Source organism: Ahaetulla prasina, chromosome 5, assembly GCF_028640845.1.
Source record: "Ahaetulla prasina isolate Xishuangbanna chromosome 5, ASM2864084v1, whole genome shotgun sequence".
Lineage (NCBI taxonomy): Eukaryota > Metazoa > Chordata > Lepidosauria > Squamata > Colubridae > Ahaetulla > Ahaetulla prasina.
The window spans coordinates 66,689,719-66,716,981 of NC_080543.1; the positions used below are offsets into that span (position 1 = coordinate 66,689,719).

Genomic DNA, 27,263 nt, shown 5'->3' on the forward strand with positions numbered 1-27,263 from the left:
ATTTTAAACCACAATTTTAAATTAAATTAAATTAAATTAAAACCACCATTTTAATCCCTCACAGAGGGATTCTGACCGTGTATAATAAATGGTGATCATGTGACTCCAGGATTGCTACTGTCATAAATATATGCCAGTTGCAGAGTGCCCAACTTTTGATCAGGTTGTAAATCACATTTTCATTGCTGTTATAATTTTGAACAGTCACTAAACAAATGATTGTAAGTCAGGGACTACCTGTACTTGCATATCTCTTAACACATTTTAAGCTGAACATCAAAGACAGACTTTTAATTGGGAAGGGCAAGACTTGATTCTCCATAAGAGTTGTATTGACTAGAACAGATGAGAATTAGAGCAACAACATGTGAAGATCTGAAATTATCTACCCCTGCTTTGGGTGCTATATATACCCTCCTCATTTAACCATCACGATCAGTTTCTAGAAGTGAAATAGTGAGAAAGGAAAAGGGAGGGAAAGAGAGAGAGAGAGAGACCATTCCCCCCCTTTTTACTGCCACATAGGGTGTATAGATTGCTTAAACCAGAGGTGTCCAAACTTTTTGCAAGGAGGGCCTGGTTTGGTGAGGTGAAAATGTGTGGGGGCTGAACATTCAGCCTGACATTCTTTTAACCATTAACATTAAATGCAAATGAACTATTTTATGAAAGACTAAACAAATAACTTATCTGCACTAATGTGAAGGGTGATACTGAGATCTTGACTGCATTATATAGGCCAGGTCTGGCTCAAAAACAGTGGTTTTGATGCGCAAGATGTCATGCAAGTGAAAGTCACTTAGTCTCATCCTCACGCAGTTCTTGTTAATATTCATAACTGAGAATGTCTTCTCGCACAAGTATGTTGAACCAAACAAGTTCAACATTTTCTTAGTAAATGTTCGAATCTCTTGGAACCTGTCTTTATCCAACTTGTGATAAAAGTTGACAAGTGGGAGCTGTTGGTGCCGACTGCGACATTCAGCATCACACTGCAGCTCAATAAACTCCAGCTGCAGATGGTCTGGAGCGTCATCAGGGTCTACAGAGAAAGGAGAGGAAAAAAACTTAATCTTCTTTTCAGTAGCTGCAAAATCCCGAAAGCGTTGTTGAAACTCCTCAGCCAGAGATGAGATGTCTGCTTCATACTTCCTTATGTGTGCACTCATATTGTTCTGTGGAAAACTGATCATTATTTCCTGCAGTGATGGGAAATGTGTGGTATTGGGCTGCGTTTGTGACAGGTGCCTTTGGAAAAGTAGTAGCTTGGTCCCAAAGGCTTTGATATGTGAATACAGTTGGCTTACCACTGCATTTTGCCCCTGAAGGCTCATGTTCAGCATGTTCAGATGTCATGTTATGTCAACTAAAAATCCAAAATCAGCCAGCCAAACAGGATCAGATAGCTCTGGCATCGGTTGTCTCTTTTTTCCAAGAATTGTCTGATTTCCTCCCTAAGAGAGTAGAAGCACTGCAGTGCAGACCTCCGACTGAGCCATCTTACCTCGTTGTGATACACAACATCTCCGTATTCAGCCTGGATGTCGAGTAAAAACTGTTGAAACTGGCGGTGGCACAGGGCTTTGGAGTGAATATAGTTAATAGCTTTCATCACCAGTTTCATAACATGAACATATTTCAGATATTTGGCACAGAGAACTTGTTGGTGAATAATACAGTGGAGTTTTATAGCTTTGCCTCCTCCTTCGTTGACTTTGTTACAGACTAGGGTTGATAATCCACTTCGCGTGCCAGCCATGGCAGGTGCGCCATCCGTAATAAACCCAGTGACTTTATTTCACGGTAGTTTCATGTCATCTATGGCGGAACAAACTGAAACAAATAAATCTGTTCCTCTTGTTTGGTCCTTAAGGCTCTGGAGGTCAAGTAGCTCTTCACTCACGTTCATGTCATTGTCCATTCCTCTCAAAAAAATCAATAAATGAGCGGTGTCAGATGCATCCGTGCTTTCATCGCAGGCTAATGAAAAAAGTCAAACTCCATTCCTTTTGCCTTTGTCTCTTAGTATCAGATGAAATGTCTTCAATTCTTTGTACTACAGTGTTACGAGCCAGGCAAACATTGGCAAACTCTTGCTGCTTCTCAGGACGAATTTTCTCCACCATTTTTATCATGCAGTCTTTAATAAATTCTCCCTCAGTAAAAGGTTTGCAGTGCTTGGCAATCAGGGTTGTTATCTCATAGCTCATGGTTGTGGCATTTTCATTTGACTCATGGGCTCTTGTGAAAAAGCGCTGCTGTGCCATTAAAGCAGCTTCCAGTTCCTTCCATTTTTCACTGCATTCGTTCCCAGTTAGCTTATTGTAGTTAGCATGTTTTGTCTGGTAGTGCCTCTTTATATTGAATTCCTTGAAAATAGCCACAATCTCTTGGCAAATTAGGCAGACACAGTTGTTTCATATTACAGTGAAAAAATACTCCAATTTCCACTTGTCCTGGAAGCGGTGGCCCTCGCTGTCAACTTTCCTTTTTTTATTTACAGTTGCCATTTTAGAAATGGGCACAAAAGCTCACAAGGGTCACACGGCGAGAGTGCTGACTCAGATCTACTGCCATCTTCTGGTGAAAAATATGGCTGAGATGCTGTGCAGAACAGGGTGGCTGTGGAGCAGGAGGCAGCAGGGGACAGCTGCGGGAACCACTGTGCAGTGAAGGGAAAAACGCCAGGCAGCGGGGATGAGTGAAAGACTGAGCCGGCGGGGAGAAGAGGCTGAAGGCCGCTCAAAATTTGAACACGGGCTGTAATTGGCCCCCGGACCGGACTTTGGACATGCATGGCTTAAACAATCTCTTTCTGAGCTTTCTGCACAGCTCAATGCTTCCCTAAAAAGTGCCAACTCAAAAGTTACAATGCTGAGTTTTGTGACCTTAATTATTATTAGTAGCACCCTCTGACCAAATCTGCTGATGCCTTAAACTGACCATATCTTAATCAGTTTCAGCCTGAAGACTTTTGCTGGTATAGTACAGGTAGTCCTAAACTTACAACAGTCCATTTAGTGACCATTCAAAGTTACAAAGGCACTGAAAAAAGTGACTTATGACTGTTCTTCACACTTACAACTGTTGCAGCATCTCCATAGTCACATGACCAAAATTTAGATGTTTGGCAATTGGTTCAAATTTATGACAGTTGCAATGTCCCAGGATCATGTGATCAGCTTGTGAGACCTTCTGACAAGCAAAGTCAATGGGAAAACCAGATTCACTTAACAACTTGTATTACTAATTTAAGAACTGCAATGATTCACTAACAATTGTGGCAAGAAAGGTTGTAAAATGGGGCAAATCTCCCTTAACAAATGTTTCACTTAGCAACAGAAATTTTGGGCTCAACTGTCGTAACTCAAGGACGACCTGTAGTTAAGGTTTTGGTCTAGAAACCAGGAGACTGGAAATTCTAGTTCTTCCTTAGGCATGAAAGCCAGCTGGGTGATCTTGGCCAGTCATTCTCTATTAGCCCAACCTACCTCACATGATTGCTGTTGTGGAGAAAATGGAGGAGGAAGTAGGATTATTTATTTAGCTATTAATTAAATTCATATGGCTACCCATTTCACAAATTGTGACTTTGGGCAGCACGCAGCAATCCTATAAAGCAGTATGCATATAAAACAATTATAACCTAAAACCTTTATATAATAATTGTTTTAAAAAGCATTAAAATCTAAAAAAACTAAAACAGAAAAAGAAAATAATAAATGGAGTGGTGTTAATAATAGCTTATTTCACAATTCTACAAGATTCCACTATGTGGGTGCCACACCAGAAAGGTCCACTGTGTAGGACCAACTAAAAGTAGCATTATGTATGTTCTCCTCTGAGTTATTTTTAAAAATAATAAGAGGCAGAATAAAAAGAATCTGGAAAATAAATTGGTTTTAAATGTATGCTTGGTCAGAATTTTTTTTTAAAAAACTTACCATTGTATTCACAAAACAATAGCTGCTAAACAAGGAGTTGCTATACAAATAGACCTCGAGTTATGATGATAATTCAGAACAGGATTGATGTTGCTAGGTGATGCAGTCATAAAGTGCAACCTCACATGACCAAGTCACTTAGTATCCCAGACCCAGGTATATTTGTAACCTGAGACACTCAGGTCAATAAGTGTGACAATTTAGATCAGTTGTAGATTTTTTTCCTTTTGCATGAGACTTACCTTGTCATGTTGATAATCCTGATACATTTTGCAATGGAAGTATGATGGGCTAGCTTTACATTTTTGTTATACAATAATCAGTATAGCTACTGATCTGAATATCTGTTTGCTTTTATTTGCTAACAAGCTTATCTTGACAAGATTTGCTATAACAGCCTGATTTTTGAAAATGACAATTGTGAATAGAATACTACTTTCATGTGCATTTTTCAGGGGGAGAGGTCTATACCTTTGGCTTAGGCCAATATGGGCAACTTGGACTTGGCACATTTATCTTTGAAACTTCTGAACCAAAGATGGTAGATCATCTAGGAAAGCATAAGATCTGTAACATTGCAAGTGGAGAAAACCACACAGCTTTAATAACAGGTACGCATGATGTTAACTCTGTTGCTGCATTTGCAGTGTATCTACTGTATTTTTTGGAGTCTAACTCCCCCACCCAAAGAGGCTGAAAATTTGGGTGCGTTTTATATGCTGAATACTCTGAATGTAGTTTTTTCAAAGCTTTTTTTCAGCCCTAACGAGGCACTAGCGAGTAAAGTGATCTCTGTGCTTTGCCTGCTTTTCTCATTGCTTCTCTCTCCAAAGATCAGCTATGCTTCAGAAGCTGTTTTTTATCCCCAAGGAGGGGATAAAAAGCACGTGCGCGCTCAAAATCAGCAAACTAATGTGCTGAAGCTGACCAGACTAAGGAGGCTAGCCAGATGAATATCTGGTAGGCAGATTTTTTCCCTCCTATTTTCCTCCCCAAAAACTAAGTTGCGTCTTATACTCCAGTGCGTCGTATACCTGAAAAATACGGTAAGTGTTTTACCATATTAAAGGTCAATAGATCTTCATAGTCCTAAATAGATTTCAAAGCAATTCTTTAATTGTTAAGTTAAGCAATTTTTTTTAAAAAAATGGTAGCTACCCTGTTTCCCTGAAAATAAGCCCCCCCCCAAAAAGCCCTCCCTGAAAATATTTAAACGCATGCGCAGCTGGTCTTCACCATTTCCTATGTTTAGGGTTAGGGAGACAGAGCTGGAAATCTGGTAAAATGGCAAGAGGAGCCCCGTCTTGCTCCATGCACCCCAAAATAATAAGACATCTCTGAAAATAAGGCCAAGCGCTTATTTCAGGGTTCAAAAAAATATAAGACAGGGTCTTATTTTTGGGGAAACATGGTAAGTTCACATGTAATTTGTTAACCAACAGGGTTGCATTGGGATGGTGGTCTGGGTTAATCAGTGTTACAACTGCTTTCTCATATGTTCAGATTTTTCCATGGTTTCATTATTCTGAAAACCACAAATTGGCATTAAATATGAATATGGCAAATTGTGATTTCTCTCCAAATCAGAAATGGAGGCTGTACACACGACAATCATATTATTGCTAACTTTTATTGAAAATGAAAACAGAGGATGAACAAAGTAAATGACTGTATGAAAGATGAGCAAAAATCTTGGATATAATATACCAATGGACTAATGGGGAAATATGTGGAAGAAAGATTGAAATTCATCTTCAATTACACTATTAAAGATACGTTTTAAAATGATATATTGTTGGTATTTGACAACAGAAAATTTTTCAAAATATATAATGGAATTTCAAATATTTGTTGGAACTGTAATCAATTTGCAGGTATATTTTTTTCTCTTTGGTGGACATGCAAGAAAACTAGAAAATATTGGTATCAAACATGTAGCTTGATTCAGAAGATCTTAAAAGTAAATTTTTCTTTGGTGATTAATGGACAAACAAATTGAAAAATCTCATGAGACTTCATTTTTATATATGATAACAGTGGTGATATTCCTACATGCACAAAGGTGGAAGGACTTACAAATACTTACATTAGAAGAATGTTAAAATGAATGGAATTGATGGAGATGGCAAAACTGACAACTTTGGTTAAACAACAGACTTTTTGTTTTATTTCTACTTGCAAGCCACCTTTGGACTTTTTGCAAGAAACTAAGAGAAATTAAATTTTGATTTTGGGATTTGATGACTAGAGTTATATGGGATTATAGAAGTAATGTATACTGTTGTTAATTTTAGAGCAAGAGTTGGATATATTTTTATCTATATCTGTACCCTAGAAAGTCGGTTTCTTTTTTCTGTACCCTAGAAAAAAGTTTCTTTTTTCCTTCTTTTCTTTGTACTTTTACCTTACTTTTTGTCTGATTCTTTCTTTTGTACTTTCTTTTTTTGCAAGTTTACTTTTTATTTATGTTTTTGAAATTTAATAAAATCATTTTTTTTTTAAAAAATGGAGGCAACAATTTATAACAGGCTTACTTATGCATATGTACAGTCTTACTATTGAGTCTTTAATATTTCAGCTGCCCTGGTTCTATACTCCTAATGAAAAGCCTATTCTACATGTTGAAATTCTGAAGTATAAAATTGCTGCTAGAATAATAGTTTTGTCTGCAGGCTGAGATATTAACATGTTTCTTTGTACTTAGAGAACGGTCTTATGTATACTTTTGGCGATGGACGTCATGGCAAATTAGGACTTGGGAAAGAAAATTACACTAATCAGTTTGTACCTACATTATGTTCCAATTTTTTGAGGTTTACTGTCCATTTGGTAAGTCTTCAGTTTCGTATTTATGCTTTGAAATATGTATCATCTGGCATTTAAAACATTTGATGTCAGGGTTCCAAGTAACACCCCCAATGAAATAAAACTCCGAGGCTTGAGTTTCCTCAAAGTTCCATTTTATTAGAGATGTCATATTGGCACATCTGGGAAAACCTGAATTTTAGAGCTCCCAGGTTTTCCTCACCCAAAGGAAAGTTCAAATCCCTGCCCAACACCCATGTCCATCACATGGTCCAATCCAAGCACCAGTCCCAAATACTGTCCCAGTTCCAGCCATTCAGTTGCAGGGCAAGATGCCCTTGACTTTCTGAGAAAGGAATGTTATTATGACTATATATCATCCTGGCTCCATACAATCCCCCCTCCCAGTTTCCCAGAGTAGTAAATGTTGCAGGCCTGAAGATCCAACAAAAAAGATGGCTTCCAGGCCTGACAGGCCACCCCTCCTGATCAGAAAAGTATGCCCTGAAATGGGAGTAGTATAGTGGTTAATTCAGCATACTAACTACCTCTCCCTCCCCCAGGGGGAGCCTTTGGCTTATCAGGGAATTTATCATGAAATTGTTTTACTAGCCTGTCTGCTTTGTCATTCCAGCTTTTACCCCAAGTAACTTCAGACAAAGGGTACCCTTTCCAATGCACTAAATATTGCAATCTATCTCCATACAACCTAGAATCTAAAATCTTTTTTACTTTGTAATGGGTTTCCCTTTGCATTACAATAGGTTTGGGAGGTGCTTGAGCCTGTAGTCTTAACATGGAATTTATGGCTGGCTTCAGCAAACTACAGTGGAAAACAGGATGTACTTACTTTCCCTAGAATGTGGGGAGGTTAAGCTGAACTGTCACTGGGTTAATTACTTTCACTATTGGGAATGGACCTAAAAATTTAGGTCCTAGTTTCTTGTTAAGCAGTCTTAGTCTTATGTATTTTGTTGACAGATAAACCAGACCTCCCACATGGAAAGGGGTTTGAAGAGATTGGGCGTTGGCTTACCTGATATGCCCCTTCTAGGAGAGGGAGAAACGGCGGTCAGGTTTGGGAAAATCCTCTTGCTTGCCGTAGGACCGAGTCTGCAAGGATTTTCTCAAGCCCCGCCTCCAGACCGCTGTACGCCAGCTTTTCAGCGAGGACGTGGATGCAGACTGACGTGCTGTGCTGAAACAATAAAGAATTAGTGCTCACCCACCCCGAAAACACCCCCCCAGTCGGCCGATAGAAAAGAGTGGGGCTGACCACCATTTCCCCCTCTCCTAGAAGGGGCGTATCAGGTAAGCCAACGCTTGTTCTCATTGTCGGGGGAAACGGCGGTCAGGTTTGGAACATACCAAAACTATATGTCTGTCAGGGCGGGAGAGGCTGACGACATCACTCTGGGTCTTCATGAATAGCCTGGAGGACTCGTCTTCCAAAGGCCGTGTCAGAGGACGCATACGCGTCCAGACGGTAATGTCGAATGAACGCCGTCGGGTTGGACCAGGCTGCTGCTCTACAAATCTCCTCTAGAGATGCTTGAGTAGCCCAAGCGGCCGAGGTGGAGGCACTCCTGGTGGAGTGTGCAGAGATATGCTGAGGAATCGGAAGAGCCTGCTTTTCAAATGCCGTGATTATTGTGGCTCTGATCCATCTGGATAGGACAGATTTTGTAACTCTTGTCCCCAAAGATGCGGGCTGAAAGGATACGAAGAGTGACTCCGTTTTGCGTATTGACTCAGTGCAGCGTATGTAAACCTTCAATGCCCGTCGGACATCTAGAGTGTGCCAGATGAATTCCTGTGGTCATTGAGGATTAGGACAGAAGTTCGGAAGTATGAATTCTTGTGTGCGATGGAAGACCGTGTTAATTTTGGTGAGGAATGTGGGGTCCAAACGGAGGACCACCCTGTCCTTGTAAAAAACACAAATCTCAACGAGTGGATAAAGCCAAAAGCTCAGAAACTCTACGAGCCGATGTAATGGCTATCAGAAAAGAAACTTTGAAAGAGAGGAATCGGAGTGACACCTCCCTCAACGGTTCGAATTGTGCCAGGGTCAAGGCGGATAGAACTTTGTGTAGATTCCACGATGGAAAAAGGTGGACCACCGGAGGTCTTAGGTTAGTGGCCCTACATAGGAAATCGCGCAGAAGAGGCTCCCTGGAAAGGGAATAAGATGATCCGCAGGTAAGTATCGAAAATATGGCCGCTAGTTGTTGTCTCAAGGTGTTTGGTGCGAGACCGGACTCAAAGCCGTCGTGGAGGAATTCCAATACTTGGAGAACAGAAGCTGATGTAGCTGACCTGGACCAAGCGTCGCACCAGGAAGAGAAGGTCCGCCATGTTGCCTGGTAAATACGAGACGTAGAGTCACGACGGGCTTCCTGAATCGTAGGGATAACCTTGGAGAGGACATTGGCTCTCGTTAGGAGGAGCTGCTCAACCTCCAAACGGTTAGGCAGAGCCATTGAGGGTCCGGATGTTGTAACGGTCCCTGGCATAGGGCCACTCTGCTCCCCGGTATGCGCCATGAGTCTTGCACTGACAGGGCAAGCAGGTCCGCAAACCAAGGCCTCCTGGGCCAATATGGGGACACTAGAATCAATTCGGCCCTTTCCTCCAGGAGTTTGCGAATCACCGTGGGGATCAAGGGTAGTGGGGGGAAGGCGTAGAGTAGGCCCAGAGGCCACCTGCTGTGCAGGGCATCCACTGCTTCCGCTCCCTGGGAAGGAAATCGTGTGAAGAACCTGGGGAGCTGGTGATTCGAGGTTGAGGAAAACAGGTCCACCAGAGGTCGGCCAAAACGGGATGACAGGGCATCGAACAGATCCGATGTGAGAGCCCATTTCGCCTGATCGTTCGGACCCCGACTGAGGGAATCCGCTGTAATGTTGGCAACACCAGAAATGTAAGAGGCCTTCCGAGATCTGAGGTGTGATTCTGCCCAGAGGCCGAGATGGAGAGTCTCCTGGAGAAGGGAGTGAGAATGCGTTCCGCCCATCCGATTGACGTGGGCTTTCGCCGTGGTGTTGTCCATTAGAATCAAAATGTCTTGGCCGGTGATCATCATGCCTAGGTGTACGATCTGGGTAGATGGCGTAAGGTGACTCTTATCCCGATTGATAGAAAAACCATGATCCTGTAGGTTCTGGATAGTGGTGGACACATCCCTGTCTGCCACAGACAAAGAAGATAACATGATTAATATGCCACCAGATATGCTTGAAGTCCAATTGGATTTGTGCGAATTTGGGCCAACAGGGCAGACAAAATCTTTGTGAAAACATGAGGGGCTGATGATAGCCCAAAGGGCAAGGCCCTGTACTGGTAGTGATGTCCATTATAACAAAAACGAAGGAATTGATGGTGGGCAGGGAGGATTGGAATATGAAGGTAGGCCTCCATCAAGTCAATAGACAAGAGAAGGTCACCAGGGCGGATACATTCTAAAATAGTATGGAGAGAATTCATTTTGAACTTGTGATAAATATGACGGTTGAGGGACTTCAAATCGAGAATAGCCCTCCAGCTCCCCGATGACTTCGGCACCACGAACAGCCGAGAATAAAATAAAAATAATAAAATAAAAACCACACCCCTGTTGTTCTGAGGGCATTAGTTGAATAGCCCTTATAGCGAGTAGATGGTGAATAGCATCAGAAACTAGGGATCTGGTACTGGGACTGCGAGAGACAGGGCAGCGCAAGAAAGTCGTCGGGGGGTTGGAGCGAAACTCAAGAGAGAGTCCGTACTTGATGGTGTTTCGAATCCATTTATCGGAAGTTGAGGTTTCCCATTGGGTGTAAAAAAGTGTCAAGCGAGCACCAATGTGAAGTCCCAACAGTGGATCACTTGGAGCATCTAGACGCTCTCCCCCTCCCGCCCCTGAAGGGCTTCCTATTGGAGAAACGAGATCTCGGTCTGACCTGCCCGTCTCGAGGCTGGAACCCTCTGGACGAAAAGAAACGGTGAGATTAAGAGGAAGAACTTCCTGACTCCGCTGCATGAAATAGCTGTGGTCGAAAATACGGTTGTTGACGAAGTTCACCCCTTCGAGATAACGAGGGAAGTATCTTCCTCTTATCTTTGGTCTCCACCATGATGGGATCAAGGCAAGAGCCGAAGAGGTTGGTCCCCGAAAAGGGAGAGGCTGCCAGACGCCACTTGCTTCTGGTGTCGGCCTGCCAGTGTCCAAGCCAGAGAAGCCTGCGGGATGACACCGCAGAACCAATGGCCTTGGCTGAAAATCTGGCCGCATTAAGTGAGGTGTCGGCTGAGAACTCCAACGTGGCTACGACCTTATTTATGTCTTGATGGGACCTGAGATCTGTCGAGAGAATCCTAGCCTGAAGTTGTTTGATCCAAAGGAGTGCAGAGCGGTTGAAGAACGAAGCCGCAGTGGAGGCTCTGATGGACCAGGCTGAGGCTTGGTGACTTTTTACGATGGTACGATCCACATGTTTTTCCTCTTGTCATAGAGACTCATCAGCTGGACCGGTGAGGTGAGTGGAAGCCATCAGAGCTACCACGGGAGCATCAACTGTGGGAACCCGCAGTATTTTGTCCAAGTCAGGTGCCACGTTGTAAAATCTTTTGTCCTGGGCATTAGGGCTGGACCCAGAGCCTGGGTTTTGCCACTGGCGCTGGACAACGTCCACAAAGAGTTTTGGAGATGGGATGGCCTCCGAGACCACGGTGGGTTCTGCGAATAGGTGGCCTGAAGGGTCTTGTGCTGTCTGGCCAGAGAGTGCAGCTGTCGTAACCCCTAGGCCAGTGAAGGTTTGTGCCTTGAAAAGTAGGGAGCGAAAAAGATGTGGCTTGAATAAACCCACGAAGGCAGGCTGGTCTGGGGCTAAACCCTCGTCGTCTGATAGGGCCATTTCTCTCACGTCCTCATCTTCCGAAAGGGACTCTTGACTAACGGAAACCGGGGAATGCCGGTATGCTCATGTTCAGGTAATTCACTCCTAAGCTCTGGGCCATGAGAAGTGTGCTTGTAGGACTGAGAAGCCTGTTTAGGTGTGGAAGAACCCTGATGTAGGCATTGTGTCACCCCCTGGCGAATAGCCTCAGAAATAAGAAAACCAAATGAATCTGGCAACTGTATAATGGGTTGTTGTGTATTCATTGGTAAGGTAGGTACTGGGCTTGCTGTGGGAACAGAAGACATGGCTTGATGGCCTGAGGGAGGCAATGATTGCGATAGGATAATTGACTCAATTGGGCCTGAAATAGGGGTGTCTCAGAGGATTGTTGAACCGTGGCCTGGAAATTCGAAATAGGCACTGTTGAGAATAAATGAGGTGCTTCAGATTGACCTGGGAAGGATTGAAATAAAGGTGCCGCCTCAGAAAACTGAGGTAAGGCAGCTGAGGTTGAGTGGTCCGGAGACCATGCTCCATTATTGGTAGGAGAAGGATTGGCCAAAACGGTGGGAGGGGCTCTGTCTCCCTGTGGGGAGGATTCCTCCTGAATTGATCTAACTGTCTTATTAGATTTTTTCAAGGATTTGCTGATGGCCTTTTCGATCACCTTGTGGCGTCGTGCCTCTGTTTTAGAATGAGGTTTGGGGGCTTTAGTAATTAGGGTAGGATCCCCTTTTGAATGAATTTATTTATTTATTTATTTAATCATATTTGCATACCGCCCTATCTCCCAAGGGACTCAGGGCGGTTTGGGGAACATTTGGGGAACATTCCCTGAGGGACCCTCTCCCGGGTCACTAAAATGGCGGCTCCGTTCAGTGGAGTCCTTGTTTGCCACAGCGCGACTGGCCTCTGCCATCTTGAATGCTAGCCCGCCAAATAAACCGTTCCACAAAGAAGCAAGTACTCACGACCTTCGTTTGCAAGGTAGGATTCGAGGTTTCAGCTGTTGAGGCAGTCGTTGGGGGTATTGCTCGCTGCAAGGGCTGCTAACGCAATGTATTAAACTGGGGAACTTTTCTTCCCCCCCCCTTCTCTGTCAAAAAAATCGCTAGCCGCAAGGGTTTCTAGCGCAATAGAAAAAAATTAAACGGAGCTTTTTACCCCTCTCAAAAAGTTGATCGCTAGCCGCCAGGGCTTCAGGTGCGATGAGGGGAGGGTTTAGATGTTTCTCCTCTGTTAGCTTGATTGCCAGTCACTTTTGCGGCGCGGATCGGGGCGCGGAAGCCTCCAGCGCCTCAGCAACTGCTGTGCTATAAATAGCAGCCGAGTTTGCTCGCTGTTCTGGTAATCAAGCAGCGAGCCTTCTGGGCGCGCTTCAAGGCGGAGCCCGTGGTCGCAAACCCAGGAAAACCGCCGGTCAGCTGATTACAGCCGAATTGGAAGCCAGCCTTCAGCAGAGTTGGGTTGAAAAACCTTTCGTGCTGGAAATTGGATTTTATTAACAGTTAATGCTCAAATGCGCAGAAAAACGCAACGGCACGTGTGGTCCTGGCAAGGACTGAGTCGAAAAGCTGGTGTACAGCGTCTGGAGGCGGGGCTTGAGAAAATCCTTGCAGACTCGGTCCTACGGCAAGCAAGAGGATTTTCCCAAACCTGACCGCCGTTTCCCCCAACAATGAGAATAGTGTTTCTCTGCTTGCTTTTTGTATGCTTCAGCAGCTTCCGCTAGTGCCTTTTTGGTATTCTCCCAGCCTTTCCTCAGCGACTCCATCCACCCGGTCATGGTCATAGAGGAGGGAGGCTCTCTGGGCAGTTCAGGCATAGGTACAAAATTCATGCTGTGGATGACCTGGAAGTGGGTCAATCCAGTGCTACTGTGCACAGCATTGTTGTAAGCTACTTCTGCAAAAGGCAGCAGGTCCACCCAGTTTTCCTGCTGGTAATCCACATAGCATCTGATATATTGTTCCACCATTGCATTCAATCGTTCCACCACTTCGTTCATACTCAGATGGAAAGCCGAATTAAGTCCTTGTGTGGATCCAACTGATCCCAGGAACCCTCTCCAAAATTTTGCTGTAAATTGGACCCCTCGATCCGAGATCACTCAACGCAGTATTCCATGTAGTCAGTAGACCTGTTTGATGAACATCTTTGCCAGTTTTTTCACGGATCATAATCCTGAACAAGCTGTGAAGTGGGCTTGTTTTGAAAACAAGTCAATTACTGTCCAAATGACCGTATTTCTCCCACTTTCTGGAAGCTCAACTATAAAGTCCATTGCAATTTCTTCCCAAGGTCTGCTGGGGCTTGCCACTTGCTGGAGGAGGCCAGGAGTCTTCCCGGGTCTCATTTTCTTTTTCTTTTTTTTAATAAAGTTTTTATTTTTAAAAAAATATAAACATTCCATCTTCTCTTAAACAGTGTGTTGTCTGGATACAAATATCTCTGCAATAACCATCAAAATTTATGACATCATTCATTACATTGATATTAATTCTCTGATCTTGGACTTCCGGTTGGTGAGTTTGGACAAAGAAGAGGCTTGAGGAGCTAGCTATGCTCTTCGACCCTCTTTTCTGGTGCTGGAGCAATCCTAAATAGGATACACGAAGCCTGGAGGGAAGCGTGTTGGAGTGGGGATACTTGAGAAGCAGTTTGGTGATAAGCGATCGCCAACGCGTCGGAGAGAAACCCTGTTGAGCCCAGCAATCAAAAGGCTGGCATTTTTTAATGCTGGCCCCAAAGTCCTGATACCCAACAAGTGGGAAGCAAGATCATTGACAGCTTGTGGTGAGGAGCAAGGAGAGGTCAGTGCTAAAGAATCTGTGTAACAGAAGATTAACAAGAAAAAGGTTCACACTTCATTGTGAAGATTGATTGATCGTAACCCGAGAAGGCAGCTAAGAAGCTGGGGAGAAGAAGCAGAAAGTGACTGCGGAACGATTGATAGCCTGAAAAAGGCAGGACAGTTTAACAAACAAAATAAGAGAAGATAGTAATCCAGGATACCTTTTGAACATTATATTTCAGACTTTAAACTTTGAACTTTGAAAAACTGAGAATACTAGTTACGAGGCTGCGAGCTTTGTTTTTTTTTTACTAGAAGCAGCTGAAGTAATGGAAGTGGAGAGCGTCCATAGCAAAAAGCATTACTCAGCAACTTATCAGCATAATAAAGAAGACTGCGTTGGCTTTGAGAGATCAATACATTAATAAGAACTGATGAATTGGTGACTTGACTCTTTTACTTTTTACTTTTGTTTGTTGAATCTACTAACTGATTTTTTCTTTTCTCTTTTTCTACTGGATATAACGACTTGAACACTTTTTGGAAATCATTATCATTATTTAATCCATTTAAACCATTAATTTACTTGTTAGAAGGCTAATTAAGCCAGCTAAGGAATTGATTATATTTAAATATACTCATATATATAATATATCTATTATATATTAATTGACTGAAAGTGTTCGGTAATTTATCTTATACATTGATACTTCTCTCTTGTTTGTTTTTGCTCTTTTCTGTATTTTTTTCAAACTATATATAATCGTATATATATATATATATATATATATATATCTATTATATATTAATTGACTGAAAGTGTTCGGTAATTTATCTTATACATTGATACTTCTCTCTTGTTTGTTTTTGCTCTTTTCTGTATTTTTTTCAAACTATATATAATCGTATATATGTTTTCGTAGGTTTTATATATATAAAATATATAACTCAGATTTGTTAATTACTATATATTTTGATTACTATATTAATATTTATATATAATACTTGTTAAGATTTATATTCATAACTTAAACTGTAAGGTATTGCTATAATTAGTTATAGCTAGATTTGGAAAAAAAAGAGAGAGTTTCATATAGATATTTATAGTTAGGCACCCCAACCCTCTAATCAGTCACCCCAACCCTCTAATCAGTTACGAATACTGATGTGAATACCGAGATCTATACAAATAATATAATAACACAAAAATTTATACCAAGCGCTAAATTATACTAATAATGAACTTTCAAAGTAAAGAATTTGAAGGTGTTTAATGCCAATTTGGGACAACGTGTACAATATTAGAATTAGAATTAGAATAGAATTTATTGGCCAAGTGTGATTGGACACACAAGGAATTTGTTTTGGTGCATATGCTCTCAGTGTACATAAAAGAAAAGAAAAAGAAAGAAAAAAAATACCTTCATCAAAGGTACAACATTTACAACATAAATGATGGTCATAGGTTGCAATTTAACCCTTAGTGATAGCAACAAAAAGTTATAGTCATATAGTCTATAAGTGGAAAGAGATTGGTGATGAAAATGGTGAGAAGATTAATAGTAGTGTAGATTTAGTAAATAGTTTGACATTGTTGAGGGTTATCCTTAATAATAATAATAAATAATAATAAAAAATGGTTATCCTTAATAAATATCCTTAAAAAGCAGAAAGAGATACTAGAAGAGATGACTTCCACAAACATCACAATAACTAAGGCAGGAAAGAAAACCACACTACCTCTAACACCCTTAGCAACAACACCTTCAGCAATAACACAAAAAACAACAGAGGGAATGCTGAAAGCTGAGGAACAAAATACTGCTTCCAATATTAATATTCAAACCTCGCTATTCACACTACAAGAATCAATGGCAAAACTCCAGGAAATAATGGTAAAGAACCATCTAGAGACAAGAGCGGATATTAACGAACTGAAAGAGGAAATGGGGAAATTAAAACTGGAAATGAGATCAGACATATCAAAACTGGATGAAAAAATAGGATCAATCCAACAAGCACTAGAAAAGAATGAACATACAATAAAGGAAGTAGAGAAAAGAACGGAACAAACAGAGAAGGAACTAGAAAAGATGGACCAACAAATAAAAATGGTGAGCAAAGAAATGGGAGACTCCCTGACCTTCATAGAGATGGATAAAGCTGTGTCATATTTAAGATTTCAAAATGTAGTGCAAGAAAAAGATGAAGATTTGGAACTAGTGAGGGCAGAAATCTTAGCTGAAGCACTAAATAGAGACAAGGAGGAAATGTTAAAGGAGATGGACGACGTTTACAGGGTCAGCACGAGTTATGCGAGAAGAAACAAACTCCCAAAAGAGGTCCACATCTGATTTACAAGAAGGAAAGTGCAAGATATTATATACAAAATATCCAGAGAAGAAATAACAACATATAAAGGTAAAGAAATTCAGATCCTCAAGCAAATCCCGAGAAAAGTGAGAGAGCAGAGAAGGGATTATAAATTTCTGGCCAAGCAGTTGAATAAACGAGACATTCTATTTTGATGGCTGATTCCAGAAGGGATGTTGCTTACTTGGGAGGAAAGGACAATTAAAATAGATACGCTCGAAAAAGCTCAGGACATTTTTGAACAACTGGTGGAGTCAGAAGACCAAAGTAGCAAAGAAGATTTAGATCTAAACCCCCAAAGAAGACAAGACCAACTAAAAAATAAACACAAAGAACAAGAAGTAATAGATACTAATCAACAACAAACATAATTCTCTAATCTTACAGTTGTAGTATTGAACATAGTAAACCTGTTCATTTTATTTCATTTCTCTTTAACATATCTTCTAATAAGAATATAATAATAATATTAAGCATAATAATCATAATCATAATAACAATCATATTATTTACATCTCTATCTTAACATATTTTCTACTCTAATCTCTAATCTCCTTCTTTTACTTCCAACTTTTTATTCTCTAACCATCGATAAACTAATTGCCATATCATATAATATTCAGTTTGTTCTTTCTCCTTAATTGCAAGCGTTAATCTGTTCATTTCTGCACATTCTAATATTTTCCTAATCACATTCTCATCAGTAGGATCTCTTCACTTTCTCAATTTTATGCAAATATGATTCTAGCTGCAGTTAATACATGGATAATTATATATCTGTTCTTTTTACTATAAGTTTCAGGTAAAATCCCCAACAAAAATATTTCTAGTTTTAAATCAGTGTGCTGTTTTATCATCCTTTCCAGCCATGTATGTATTTTTGTCCAGTATTTTTTTGCTTTTACACATGTCCACCACATACGATATTAAGACCCAGGTATCTGGTAGCACTTCCAACATTTAGCTGACTTATCTTTAAACATCTTTGCCAACCTCGCTGGTGCAAAGTGTCATTTATAAAACATCTTATATAGATTTTCTTTATATGCAGTTGACATCCCATAGTTTTTGCCATTTATCTAATTCTATGGTATAACCAAAAATTTTTGCCCATGCTATCATTGTCTCCTTCACTTGTTCATCTTCCAGTTTTATGCCCAATAAGTAACTATACAATTTCTTTATCAATCTTTCTTCTGTTCCTGTTAATATCTTATCTAATTCTGTTAATTCTTTATAGAAACCATATAATTTAGCATCTTTCTCATATCTAGAATGTATCTGCACTTATTAATACCATGCCATATCAATCCTTTGATCACTCAGTTCTTGTTTAGTTTTGAGTTCTCCCTTTTCATTCAAATTATCTTTATATCTAATGATATTTCCCATGTTGATAACATTTGGGTGAATCAGTGCTTCCATTGTTGAGAGCCAAACTGGTATCCTCAAATAATGTTGCTCTTTAATTTTCTCCCATACTAACAAGAAAGCATGCCAGCCCAGTTGCAAGTCATGTCCTTCCAAAGTCAATAATCTTGTATGCCTTAATACAATCCATTCTTTCATCCATGTTAATACCGTGGTCTGGTAATACAATTTCCAATTAGGTAATCCAAAACCACCTTTACATCTTGAATCCTGCAAAATTTTTAAGCTAATTCTTGCTTTTTTCCCTTGCCAGATATATTTTAATATTGTTTTCTTAAGTTCCTCGAAGTATTTTTTTCCCCAATTTTATCGGAATTGTTTGAAATAAGTACAATAATCTCGGCAATATATTCATTTTGATTGTAGCTATTCTTCAATGATAGCTATCAATGATAGTTGCAGAGTTTTCCATTTTTCCAGATCTGTTTTAATTTGTTGCAACAGTTTATAATAATTATCTTTCTTAATTGTTACAAAATTGGAATAAAAATACAAGAAGTTAGAGTTGGAATTACAAAAGGAGACACAAAATAAAAGGATTAAAAATCAAATGGATTTGAAAAAACATGAAATGAATTTAATTGAAAAAGATGACTTGGCAAATAAAATAAAGATGTCCAAACAAAACTTTTTTTGAAAATGCTAATAAGCCAGGTAGATGATTGGCTTATAAAATGAAAAAGGAGAGAGGAAAAAACTAATTAATCAATTAATGGATGAGGAAGGAACTTTATGCTATCAAAATGAGGAAAAGAAGAAAATAGTATAGAAATACTATGAGAAACTCTATTAATAGGAGACAATATCTAAAGAGAAAATAAAGTTATATTTAGAAAAGTCTGAATTACCTAAAATACCAGAAGAATACAAGAAGGCTTTGGAAGAAAGAATAATGATAATGTAACTAACAGAGGGGATTAAAAAACAAAAGAATGGTAAAACGCCGGGTCCAGATGGTTTCCAGCAGAGTTGTACAAAATATTACTGGACATAATTAGCAATACAATGTTGGAAGTATTTAATGAACTTTTAGTAAATGCAAAAATACCCAAGTTTTGGATATATTACTCTTATACCAAAAGAAGACGCAGACTTACAAGAAGTTAAAAATTATAGACTGATCTCCTTGTTAAATGCGGATTATAAAATATTTGCATCAATAATGGTGAAGAGATTGAAGAGATTGTTAAATGAATGGTTTGTTACCAAAGAGACAGATCAGAGACAATATGAGGACAATCTTAAATACTTTGGAATATTATGAAGTACACCCAGAAAAGCAAATGGCATTGATGTTTCTCGATGCACAGAAGGCTTTTGATAATGTGAACTGGCAATTTTTGATAAAACAATTGCAGACTATGGACTTTGGGGGAAGATTTATAAATACAATTGAGGCATTTGTAGTAAGCAATCTGCAAAGGTGATGATAAATGGAGATATGACAGAGAAGGTTAATATTATGAAAGGAACAAGGCAGGGATGTCTTCTATCCCCATTGCTATTTGTGTTGACATTAGAGGTGTTAAATAGAAATATAAGACAAAATGAAGAGATAAAAGGGATGAAAATTAAAAAAGAAGAATACAAACTACAAGCATTTGCAGATTATCTACTGTTTATTTTAGAGGAGCCTCACAAAATAGGACCCAGACTGATAGAACAAATAGAAGAATATGGAGAGGTAGCAGGGTTGTAAAATATCACAGAGAAACAGAGAAGGGATTTAATGGAGAAACTAGATATTCAGATTACTAAAAAGGTAAGGTATTTAGGAATACAACTAACAGCAAGATGTGTAACAATTAAAGAAGATAATTACTATAAATTGAAAGGACAAATCAAGACGGATTTGGAGAGATGGAAAAATTTGCAATTATCATTAATAGAATAGCTGTAATTAAGATGAATATATTACCTAGATGGTTGTTTTTATTTCAAACAATACTGATAAAACTGGAAAAAAATATTTTGAAGACCTGAATAGAATGATAATGAAATTTATATGGCAGGGGGAAAAAGCGAGAATCAATCTGAAAATGTTACAAGATGTAAGACAAAGAGGAGGATTTGGACTACCAAACTGGGAATTATATTATCAAGCAGCAGCACTATCATGGATGAAGGAATGGATTGTATTAAGAAATACAAAGTTATTGACTTTGGAGGGGCACGATTTACAATTAGGTTGGCATGCTTTTTTATGGTACGGGAAAAATAAGATGCATAGCTATTTTCAAAGACATTTTGTAAGGAATGCTTTATTATTAGTATGGGACAAGGTTAGAGAAAAAATTATTTGAAAATACCAACATGGCTTTCAACAATGGAAGCATTAGTACATCCAAATATTATTAATATGGGGAATATTATCAGATATAAAGATCCACACTGTGATTCTGGATTTCGAGCAGGAGAAATGCAGGGAACGTAATGATGAAACAGTTAAAGCAAATCTCTTTAACACATACTTTGGCTCAGTCTTTGTTAACAGTGATGGCTCATATCCGACATTACCCAATCGTACCAACAATGAGTACAACAACTTAACACATATAGACTTCACAGAAGACAATGTTGAAAAAGTTCTTCGCAAACTGAAACCATCTTTATCTTTTGGGCCTGATGGACTATGTGCATACTTCTTAAAAAACTTTCCACTAATACAGCAGAACCCCTAAGCATAATCTTTGATAAAGCTTTCACGACTAGTTCCCTTCCCAAACTTTGGTCTCTAGCCACAGTCATCCCTATCTTCAAAAAAGGAGATCCCAGCCTAGTTGAAATTACAGACCAATCTCTCTATGCTGCGTCACCTGCAAAGTAATGGAATCTATCATCAACCAATCCATTACCTTCCACCTAGAAACAAACAACCTACTCTCTGATAAACAATTTGGTTTCAGAAAAAAATTATCATGTAATTTACAACTTTTCCATTGCAAAAACATATGGACTACTAATCTTGATCAAGGCAAAACAATAGATGCAATCTACATAGACTTCTGCAAAGCTTTTGACTCAGTAGTACATGATAAACTTCTCCTAAAACTAAAATCCTACGGCATTTCAGGACCTCTTCACAATTGGATAACTGCTTTCCTGTCAAACAGACAACAAGCGGTCAAAATTGGCAATGCTCTATCAAATCCTGTTCCTGTCAAAAGTAGCGTTCCTCAAGGCAGCATTCTTGGACCAACATTCTTCATACTATACATAAATGATCTCTGTGACCTTATCTCAAGTTATTGTGTTCTCTTGCTGACAATGTCAAACTATTTAACACTATCAACAATACTACTATCCTTCAAAAAGACCTCGACTTTGTATCCGATTGGTCTAAAACTTGGCAACTCCAAATTTCAACCAGCAAATGCTCAGTCTTATATATTGGAAAAAAGAACCCAAACACTAAGTACAAGCTTGATGGACATTACTTTACAGATGATCCCCACTCTGTTAAAGACCTTGGAGTTTTCATATCAAATGATCTAAGTGCCAAAGCCCACTGCAATTACATAGCAAAAAAAGCTCTAAGAATTGTAAACCTAATTTTGCGTAGTTTCTTTTCCAAAAACTCTACACTACTAACCAGAGCATATAAAACATTTGCTAGACCGATTCTTGAATACAGCTCACTTGTCTGGAACCCATACCACATCTCTGACACTAATACAATTGAACGTGTCCTGTAATATTTTACAAGAAGAGTTCTCCGCTCCTCTGAAAACAACAAAATACCTTATACCACCAGACTTGAAATCCTGGGATTAGAAAACTTAGAACTCCGCCGACTTCAACAAGATCTGTGTTTAACACATAGAATCATCGATTGCAATGTCCTTCCTGTTAAAGACTACTTCAGCTTCAATCACAATACTACAAGAGCAAACAATAGATTTAAACTTAATGTTAACCACTTCAATCTTGATTGCAGAAAATATGACTTTTGTAACAGAGTTGTTAACACACTACCTGACTCTGTGGTCTCTTCTCAAACTCCCAAAAGCTTTAACCAAAAATTGTCTACTATTGACCTCACCCCATTCCTAAGAGGACTATAAGGGGCGCACATAAGAGCACAAAAGTGCCTACCGTTCCTGTCCTATTGTTTCCTTTTATTATATCAAATTAATATAGTTATTGCATAATTTTGCTGATATATATGCTTATATATGCTTATGTTATTGTTTTATGTTGATGCTTGTGTATACTGTTGTGACAAAATAAAATTTTAAAAACCGCTTTTCGTAGCCTTCAGAGGTCTTACAAAGGCTTTTGACTTGGTTATTAGGGACAGCCTTTATAAAATTCTCTCCAAGATTGGATGTCCACCTCAGCTCCTTAACATCATTAGGTCCTTTCACGAGGAAATGAAAGGCAGCATAGTTTTTGATGGCTTAACATCAGATTCCTTTGACATCCGAAGTGGAGTGAAGCAGGGCTGTGTCCTTGTGCCAACTTTATTTGGGATCTTTTTTGCTGTCATGCTGAAACATGTTTTTGGAACTGCAGCAGAGGGTATCTATCTCCAGACTAAATCAAATGGAAAACTCTTTAATCTTTCTAGATTGAGAGCAAAGTCTAAAGTCCAGCTGAAATGCTTACGAGATTTCCTCTTCGCTGACAATGCTACTGTTACTGCTCACACTGACGAAGATCTTCAACAACTTACAGACTGTTTTAGCAAGGCCTGCCAAGACTTTGGGCTAACAATCAGCCTGAAAAAGACACAAGTCATGGGTCAGGACTTGGATTTATCTCCCTGTATTACAATCTCTGCACAAGAACTGGAGGTCGTCCATGACTTTGTGTACCTTGGTTCAACTATATCTGATACTCTCTCTCTCTTTTTTATTAAAAGAGTTTTACAAAAACAAAAACAAAAAAAATTTTTTTTAACAATTATTCTCCCCCTCCAACCCCCACCCCCTCCCTTTCCCTTCTCTTCACCCTTCCCCCCACCGAGACTTCCCAGAACAAAATACAGGGTATAAAGTCTAACAATCATAAACTAGAATACAACAAAAACTATAACCCATAGTCTCTCCTCTCCCTTTGCACCCTCCCCTTTCCCATTTAATCTAATACATTAATATAATACAATTCAATTCCTAGATTCACTCATAAGCTATTTGATACTTTTTAGTCTGATACTTATTTTGAATATAATCAATCCAACTTCTCCATTCCAATATGTATCTTTCTTGAGAATAATCTTTCAAATAAGCAGAAATTTTAGCCATTTCTGCTAAGTTCGATACTTTAAGTGTCCATTCTTCAATTGTAGGTAAATCTTCTTTCTTCCAATATTGCGCAACCAAGAGTCTTGCAGCTGTTATTAAATTTAAAATCAGTTTAGTCTCTATTACCGTACATTCCGTAGTCATGCCCAATAAAAACAATTGTGGAGTAAATTTTATCTTCTTTTTCAAAATATTCTGCATAATCCACCAAATTTTTATCCAAAATGCTTTGATTTTCTTACAAGTCCACCATACATGATAATAAGTAGCATCCTCATAATCACATCTCCAGCATTTAGCCTGCATATTCGGATACATACATATCAGTTTTTTAGGATCTAAATGCCATCTATAAAACATTTTATATAAATTTTCTCTTAAGTTTTGTGCTTGTGTAAATTTAACATTTCTAACCCAAATTTTTTCCCACGTTTCCAACATTATAGGTTGCTGAATATTTTGTGCCCATTTTATCATACAATCCTTAATTAATTCCGTTTCTGAATCTATTTCTATCAATACATTATACAACCTCTTAATATGCAATTGACCTTGATCTCTAATTTGTTTTACCAAATTTTCCTCATTTTGCATAATACCCGTTTTCTGGTCTATTCTCCATCTGGCCTGTAACTGTCCATACTGAAACCATGTATAATTTATCCCTTCTTGTCTCATTTTATTTAAAGATTTTAATTGTAATTTACTCTTTTCTAGAATAAGAAGTTCCTTATAAATAACCGCCTCCAATTTTTGTTCTATATTTATATTCTCTATCATATGTCCAGGAATTGCCCATATTGGTATCTTGTAATCTATCTTATATTGATATTTCTTCCACAGCCTTATAAAAGCATTTCTAAGAATATGGCTTTTAAAGGTCTTGTCCACTTTCTTATCATATAGTAAATAGGCATGCCATCCATATAACAAATCATAACCTTCTATATTCAGAATTCTTTCCTCTGTTGAGTTAAACCAATCACTAATTAATGAGAGAACAACTGCTTCGTAATACAGTTTCAAATTAGGCATTTTTAATCCCCCTCTTTCACGTATATCTTGTATTATTTTTAACTTTGTTCTCGGTTTTTTACCCATCCAAAGAAAATTATTAATCCCTTCTTGCCATTCCTGTAAATTTGCATCCTTTTTAAGTATTGGTATCATTTGAAACAAAAATAAAAACCTAGGCAAAACATTCATTTTTATTGCTGCTATTCTTCCCAACAACGATAATTGTAACTTCTTCCAATTCTCCAATTCCTTCCGTACTTTCTGCCACAATACCTCATAATTATTTTTATATAATTTCACGTTCGAAGCTGTAATATATACTCCTAAATATTTACCTTCTTTACTATTTCATATCCAGTTACTCTTTCTAATTCTTCTTTTTGTTGTGTATTCATATTTTTAGTTATCATCTTTGTCTTTCGTTGGTTCACTTTAAATCCAGATACCTTACCATACTGATCAATTATCTCCTTTAAATATACAGCTGAATATATAGGTTGAGATAAAGTAACAACCAAGTCATCTGCAAACGCTCTTAACCTATAATCTTGATGTTTAATTTTAATTCCCTTTATTTGATTTGAACCACGTATTTTATTCAATAAAATGTCTAAAGTTAAAATAAATAGCAATGGAGATAAGGGACATCCTTGTCTCGTCCCTTTCTCAATTCTAAAAGATTCTGTTAAACTGCCATTAACTATTATTTGTGCTGTTTGCCTCTGATATATTGCTTTAATTTCTTGTATAAAATAGTCTCCAAATTGCATTTTTTCTATCAACTTAAATAAAAATTGCCAATTCAATCTATCAAAGGCCTTCTCTGCATCCAGAAAAAAGAGTGCTGCAGGTACCTGGTTGTTTCTTTCCAAATATTCCAATAAATTTACAATTTGTCTCATATTATTTCTCATTTGTCTCCCCCTAATAAATGGTCATTATGAATTATTTGACTCATAACTGGCATTAATCTATTTGCTAATATCTTAGCAAAAATCTCATAATCAGTATTTAAAAGCAATATTGGCCTATAATTTTCTGGTTTATTACAGTCTTGGTCTTCCTTCGTTATTAATGAAATAAAAGCTGTCCTCCACGAAGGAGGTACTTCTCTTCCAGGTTGAATTCTGTTAAATAACTCCTTAAGCAGTTCCACCATCTCATTTTGTAAATTTTTATAATAAACAGCCGTTAAACCATCTGTTCCTGGTGCTTTCCCCATTTTAAGCTGTTTAATTACTAACATTATTTCCTCTGAAGTAATAAGTTGAATCAGTTCCTCCCTTTGCTCTACTGTAAGTTTATGAATGCCTTGCTCCTATAAATATCTTTCTATCTCAATATCTTTAATAGAATCTCTAGTATATAACTTTGTATAAAATTCTGAAAAAGCTTTCTTAATCAAATTTTGTTGATATACTTCTTTACCTCTATATTCTATTTTAGCAATAGTACAGAGTTTTTGTTTCTTTCTTATTAAATAAGCTAGCCACCTTTCAGGCTTATTAGCATTATTAAATATATTGTGCTTAGCATATTCTAAATTAGTTGCAACTTGGTCTGCCATCATCATATTAAACTGTCCTCATAATATATTTATTGATTCTTTTATTTTTTTTATCTCCTGGATTATTTACAAGTAACTGCTCTTTCTTTTTAATTTCCTCCTCTAACTCCATTCTCTTTTTCTGCAATCTATTTCTATATTTTATATTCATATGTATTAAAACTCCCCTCATATAAGCCTTACTTGCATCCCAAACCATCTCTATAGATGTACCCTTCTGCATATTCATAACAAAAAATTCTTTCATTTGTTTTTTACTTTCTTTTACATTTTGTTCATATTTAAACAAATTTTCATTCAACTTCCATGATCTTCTAACTTCCCTTTCCTGATCCAATTCTATCCAAACCGGACTACGATCAGATAAAATTCTTGAACATATCTTAGTCTTCTTCACCCTAGAAAGTAAATCATTAGTAATTAAAATAAAATCAATCCTAGAAAAGGATTGATGTCTATCCGAAAAAAGGTAAAATCTTTCTCTTCCATATTACGTTCCCGCCATATATCTCTTAATTCTAAATCTTCCATCATGTCAAAAAAGGCCTTTGGCAATTTCGTGTGACTTGAGATATTTTGTAATCCTTTTTTATCTTTTCGAATGTCCATCACTCCGTTCCAATCACCCATTAGTACATATGATTTATAATCCCAATGTACTATTCTATTATGTAAAAATTAAAAAAAAAATTCCTGTTGTTGATTAGGTGCATAAACTCCAATTATAAGTATCTTTTTCTCCTCCAGTTGTCAAGGTTCCAGAAAAACCTCTTCTGCATTAAAAAAACTCAGAAGCCATTGTTTTCCAGAGTTCTTTACTAGCATGAGGAAACTGGCACACGATGAGTGAAATTCCAAAACTGAATTTCCGGATTCTTTTCCCAGTTATACAAACCCCAAGAGTCCCACCCCCCGACCCCTTTGATGGTCACATGGTCCCACGTTCTTCCAGTTCATTCGAATATCTTCTTGCCACTCTTCCTGCAGATGTGAACACCATCCGACCTTGACCGCTTGAAGAATGTTACCATACCCCTCAGCCCCCCTTCCTCTCCTCAGGGGAAAAATGTGGCAGCATCTGGAACCCTAAAGTCTAATATGGTTTCCAGGCCTGACAGGCGTCCCCCCTTGGAAAAGAAGCTATATCCTAGGAAAGAAAACAAAGAGTCGATAAAGAAGAGTGTTAATGGTCCACAGTTCCCTTCT

The 27,263-nt window shown here is 38.4% G+C and overlaps 1 protein-coding gene across 6 annotated transcripts in view; it reads left to right on the forward strand.

Annotated features, from left to right (window-relative positions):
• RPGR (retinitis pigmentosa GTPase regulator) overlaps positions 1 to 27,263 on the forward strand; it is a 139,565-nt gene that overhangs the window by 54,428 nt on the left and 57,874 nt on the right. For all 6 annotated transcript variants that reach the window (XM_058186589.1, XM_058186591.1, XM_058186588.1 and 3 more), the window contains 2 exons: positions 4,400 to 4,555; positions 6,649 to 6,773. In XM_058186589.1, the coding sequence (XP_058042572.1) occupies positions 4,400 to 4,555; positions 6,649 to 6,773 (281 nt within the window). The remainder of the gene's footprint in view (positions 1 to 4,399; positions 4,556 to 6,648; positions 6,774 to 27,263) is intronic.